The 5,464-nt window shown below is 35.1% G+C and overlaps 1 protein-coding gene across 1 annotated transcript; it reads left to right on the top strand.

Moving 5' to 3' along the window:
* The first annotated feature begins 1,153 nt into the window (after positions 1 to 1,153).
* LOC106329796 lies at positions 1,154 to 5,145 on the top strand. The gene is made up of 4 exons (XM_013768431.1): positions 1,154 to 1,273; positions 4,440 to 4,516; positions 4,596 to 4,716; positions 4,783 to 5,145. Exons 1-4 carry the CDS (start codon positions 1,154 to 1,156, stop codon positions 4,990 to 4,992), a joined length of 528 nt encoding a protein of 175 aa, XP_013623885.1. The 3' UTR covers positions 4,993 to 5,145.
* Positions 5,146 to 5,464: the final 319 nt, after the last annotated feature.

Here is a 5,464-nt window from a genome sequence, read left to right as displayed (position 1 = left end):
TTACCGTATGTATATTCATAAACATATTAATTTAAAATGACATTAAATGAGTCGCTGCAAGCTCGACTATTGGATCACATATTTGAACTATTTTACGTGGGTTCTATATAGATACGTTAGCGAACAACTTGATTTGCGCTAGTAACAATGCAGTTTTTGTATTCATAGTTTGAAGCTTAACTTCTAACCATGTATATTAACATAATACATGCAGTTTTTTTCACACCTATTGCTGATCACTATTAATATCCATACGTTTATTATATGCGGGTTGAACTGTTGAAGTAGTAATTAGGTAGTTAAGGATATATTTTTTTTAACCATATTATAAGAGAACAAAGATAAAATTAGGAACAAAGATCCATTCTAGAAAGAAGGGCCACTTCTCAAAAACATAGAAGCTTTATCACCATTAACTACGTGATTAAAATGATGTGAAATGGACTTATGTACGTTGATATTTGTGAAGAGCGTAATCAAAAGCATAAGCTCGAATCTTGATGGGCAAATAAAAAGACTAGAGAAAGACACACCTTGTTATTTGTCATGACTAGATTTAAATATTCGTAAAATTGCGAAATATCTCCCTACCTCACATGACTCATATATTACTAAATTAACAATTTTCGAAAATGTATATATAACCGCTTTACTTTTCTTCAACAAGTTTGGGACAAACGTTATACAAACCAGAACGCTAACTTTGCCATAATTACTAGGGGTGATAAAAAAACTTCAGTCCACATGAGAAGTAAAGTAGTACTCAAGTCATTCTCAATGACATCCTTGGTTTAGAAGCAAGCGATGTTGGTCTTATGATTACTGTTTACTTATCGTCACAACTCCCGTAATCAAGCATGGCTATATCATACGTACGCACAAGCTGCGTTTATAATTTGACTGTCAAAATTTATTTTGATGGAGATACAACCATTTAATTTTCTTTTCAGGTGACTCTATGAAAAGTAGGATATAAAACTACGAGTATTAACTAAAAATAAGTTTGTAAACTCTTTCTCTAAACTCTATCTCACCTAAAAAGAAGTTTTCAGCGCCGCTTCCTCCGGCCGTTGTCCTCGCGACGCCGTTGGTGGCTCCCTCTCTCCTTCCTTTGTTTCTTTGCTTCTTTATTTACTCTCTATCCCTCTCCGATATGTTTGAAGCCCTAGAGTATCCGATTGATTTTTGGATCCCCAGATCTGGGTCCAGAGATAGTTCCTTTAACGTCGAGTTGCTCCGGTGTTTCGACGAGGTTACGGGAGACGAGGAAGAGGTAGGAGTCAGATTTTTAGGGTGGGCTTCTCTGCGTTAGATCTGGCTCTCCTGACTCAGATCTGATGTGGTCTTTCGTTGGTGAGGTGTAACGGTTGTTGGCCTCCTCTCCTTTGCCTTGGCGTTTTGGTTGTTGACATGAAGAGAATAAAGAGCAAGAGTAAAGACATGAAAAACATGATTGATCATGGACAGGAGATCATGGACAGTAGATCATGGACATGAGATCATAGACAGAAAATCATGGACATGAAATCATGGACATGAAATCATGGACATGAAATCATGGACATGAAATCATGGACATGAAATCATGGACATGAAATCATGGACATGAAATCATGGACATGAAATCATGGACATGAAATCATGGACATGAAAACTGAAGCAAAGAAATGTGTGAGACTGATTTAAATATCTTGCCTGAAGTCTTAGACGAATTTAAAAAAGTGGAGGCAACTGGATAGAGCTGTTGGAGTGTGGAAACAAACCAAAGTCATATGATATGCTAAGGAAAGAAGAGAGAAGAGAGTTGTCACTATCCGAAAGTGACTTCCCCAAATCTGGTATCTCCATTTGTTTATTCATTCTCATTGTCTTATTCTACTTTGCTAGATCTATTTATGTAACTATTGTAGACACTAAATCAATCTAAAGAAATATAATTCCTCATTACTCTCTCTCATCTCTCTCTCTCTCTCTCAGATTCTTAGAAAACCCTAGCAATACATTCTCTTTGTTCTTGATAAATCATACAAACCATTCTCATAATCCATTCATTTCAACATTGGTGAGGGAGTGGCCTTCTTCAGTCCTAAAGGTGGACTTTGGTTGTCGTTTCCAAGGCGTGCCGTCGGTGATCTCTTTTATGGTGGTGTTATTCTTTGATTCACGGCAGCGTGTGAGGTGGGTTTGATTATGTCCTGGCGTTTGGAGAATGGTTCTCAGACGGCGATTTATCTTCCTTTGTCTTCCTCTCCCTTCGATTTTGCTGGTGGTTAAGCCTCTCTGGTTTTTGCGCATTTTCGGTTTAAGGTTTCGAGTCTCAAGTTCTTCATTGGTGTATGAACTCCATCTATCTCCGGCAGTTCTTGTTTTTATATCAGGTAAAGAAAAGAATCTGCTCTAGTTCTTAGAACTAGGAGCACGTGTCAAGATCGGTTAACTTCGCGGGTCTTCGGAGTCCACTAGCTTCAAAGAGATTACGTGTTTCGGTGCTCCTCCATCCCATTGACAAAGTGGTCAGTTGGTTATTTTGTCAGGAAGTCTCCTTTTCTTTTCAGTACAAGTACTCTTCCACTTTTGTCAAGACTGCTTCCATTGCATCCTGGTTTTTATGTGCTTCATCGCCAGTAGTTTTATAAGTGTGGATGAGAGTGAGGTAGCTTTGGCTCCTCTCTGGATTAACAACAATCCGAAAGGTAAACATGATGTAAGGCCCGAAGTTGTTCTTGCGACTTGTTTGTGTTGTCTGACCATTCTCTAGCTGAATAGGTGTTGTCGTACCATTTTATTTGAATCCCTCTTGTACACTTCTGTTTATTCCCTTTTTTGGGTAGATTAGATTCGGTTATGCCGTTATGGTGTCCTTTTTTCCTTTTTCTTTCAAGTTGTATCTCTTTTTAATGTTTATCTCCTATGTTTATCTCTGTAAACCTTTTGGTTTGTGTGTTTTTAATATGAAAGCCAGTTAAAAAAAAATTACTAGTATTAAATAAAAAAGTTTTTTTTTAAATAAATGACTATTCTATTACTTAAATCTGAGGTGATCTGGATATCCATACCGGAATAGAACAACCAATGTAATAAAAAAATATGATAATTGAAAGTAGACGTTGTATATATGGTATAAAAGAGAATATTATATGTTTGTATTACTGATTTTTTTCCAGCTCTATTTATATTATTGTCTTCAGATATAGTACTAGTAATTAAACTATCAATCTTTAGTGTATAAATTCCAATTGGAAATTTTTACACTGAATTTAATATTTGAATTGAAAATACACTCTTTTTCTTTCAAATAATTATTCAAAAGACAACATGGTTTCTTCTTTAAATATTAGACCATATTCCATTTAAAAAAAAATCTCTAGACATCTAACAATTTAAGGTAATTTTTCATTAAACCATGTGAATTAAATCGAAAGATGATTATATTGAGTAGAAAACTGAAAATTATACGTTATCTTAGATGTCTATTATCTTAATTATACTTTCACATATCGAAAGAGAAAAGGAAATTGGTCATTAAACATAAAAATTAATATAGAACTAGGTTTCAAAATTAATAGTGAGACCATTTTAATTAGTGTAGTTGTACTATATACTCTGTGTTACCGACTCTCTCACTCTCAGTAGTGAGTATATAGTCCATAGTCCATACTCCATAAACCATAATAGTCACCCGTGCGACAACTTCGCAACTCTCCACTGACGGTTTCGGTTTTGTCACGTGTGGCCATCTGACAAAGCAAAGCCATGTGATCATAAATACAACTTAAGCATTGATCATTCACTCATAACAAGAGTTGATTAGGAAAATAGTGATATTGTTGGATATCCTCATAAACAAGTCAATAGCAATTTACTGGTGTTTTCTTTTTTGGCACAAACTTTGTTTAGTAACTCATAGATACATTCATAAACTAGAAATAAACTATTTTACAGCAAAGTAAATACGGAAGGTCTCTTCTATTTTATTCAATTAATTTGCATAACTGAAATCGTAACTTCATCTATAATGTAGCATTAACTTTTGTTTTTTTTTTTTGTGAATAATCAAGGGAAAATTAGAAAAATGAGACACTTTCATCTTAGATTTGTTCTAATAAGACTTGTAGAGGATTATTTAGGTAAATAAGATTTATATTCTCTTTAATACCATTATACCCTTATAATTAACTAAATTAACTTTAATTAAAATTTAAATTAATTCGTAATTGATTTAAATTTTAATTAAAAAAAAAGAAAAAACCACAAAAAGATTAAAAACTTGTTTACCCTAATATTTTTTCACTCCTCTTCTTCTCCGCCGTGTACCTTCAAGCCTTCAATCCTTTCAATGTCAATTTAGGGTAAACGGAGAATCCTTATTTTTTTCATCGTAAATCATCAATTTTTTTTGTCTCTAATCTCGTTTTTATCTTTCTTCTCTTTGTTCTCAGATACAATTCAGCGAATTGGGGATTTGTTCTTTGGTTTGTCAGACGGTCCTCTTCTCTCTCTACGGTTTCGTCGGACGGTATTCTTCTCTCACTACAGGTTTCGTCGGACGGTCCCTTCACAGTTTGATGTAAGATCTGGTCTAAACCACATTGCAGATCAGGCCTGACATCGAAAGGATCGAGAAATGGGTGTTACGCATTGCTTTTGATGATGAGAAGAATCCTTATCTACCGAAGGTTTTCTAACAGAGCCATCTTTGGAAAATTCTTCCCTAAGGTTTTACTTCATTCTTTGCCTGAACTGTCTTTGATCTTTGCTCTGATATGTACATATAATGAGCAGAGCGCTGCTAGAGCTACTGTGCCAGGAGGTCCAAGTGTACCATGTAGTACAGCGAAGGCTGTGGAATGGGACGCTGCTTGGTCACAGAACCTTGACCTGTCGGGTCGTGCGGCTCTTGGAGTTCATGTTGCAGCTTATGAGGAAGATAAAGCCAAAGATACCCGTCCTAAGAAGCTACAGGCAGAGAAAACTGCAGAAGGCATTGTTTGAGGATTAAACAAGGTTTATAACGAATGTTTGCATCGCACATTTCTCTTATTTTCTCAAAAGACAATACTTTATCATCTTCCGTAGGGTCAATAAGTGCCAATAAGTTGTCTCTTTAACTGAATTGTGTTAGGAGTTTCTGAGGATGTACCTAAGTTTCTGGTGATTTTCTATTTGTTTTCCTGAATATGAATCTTTCTTCTGTTACAAAGTTTCAACTTTTTTTTTTCTGTATGATGTATCGTTCAACTGTGTTCAGTCTAGATTTGTTTCATTTCAGTTTTGACTTTTGAGAAATTAAGTTTTGGGAATTCATACACCTTTGAATTGTTCAAACTAGATTTTGGTTCATTTCTTCTCTATGTTCTTTAATTGGGTTTAAAAGGTCTATAAGCTAAATATATCATACAACAAACAATTAGACTTTGTGGCCCAATGGATAAGGCACTGGTCTACGATATATCACACAACCAGA

The sequence above is a fragment of the Brassica oleracea genome, chromosome C3, assembly GCF_000695525.1.
Source record: "Brassica oleracea var. oleracea cultivar TO1000 chromosome C3, BOL, whole genome shotgun sequence".
NCBI lineage: Eukaryota > Viridiplantae > Streptophyta > Magnoliopsida > Brassicales > Brassicaceae > Brassica > Brassica oleracea.
Note: the sequence above shows the minus strand (reverse complement) of the source record. Positions and strands in the feature narration are given on the sequence as shown.

Excerpts from the sequence above, each read along its gene's own strand:
- LOC106329796 (XM_013768431.1), top strand. The coding sequence starts at position 1,154 with ATGTTTGAAGCCCTAGAGTATCCGATTGATTTTTGGATCCCCAGATCT. Across the intron at positions 1,274-4,439 it reads TTACGGGAGACGAGGAAGAG|ATACAATTCAGCGAATTGGG; the intron begins GTAGGAGTCAGA and ends CTTTGTTCTCAG. Across the intron at positions 4,517-4,595 it reads CTCTACGGTTTCGTCGGACG|ATCAGGCCTGACATCGAAAG; the intron begins GTATTCTTCTCT and ends ACCACATTGCAG.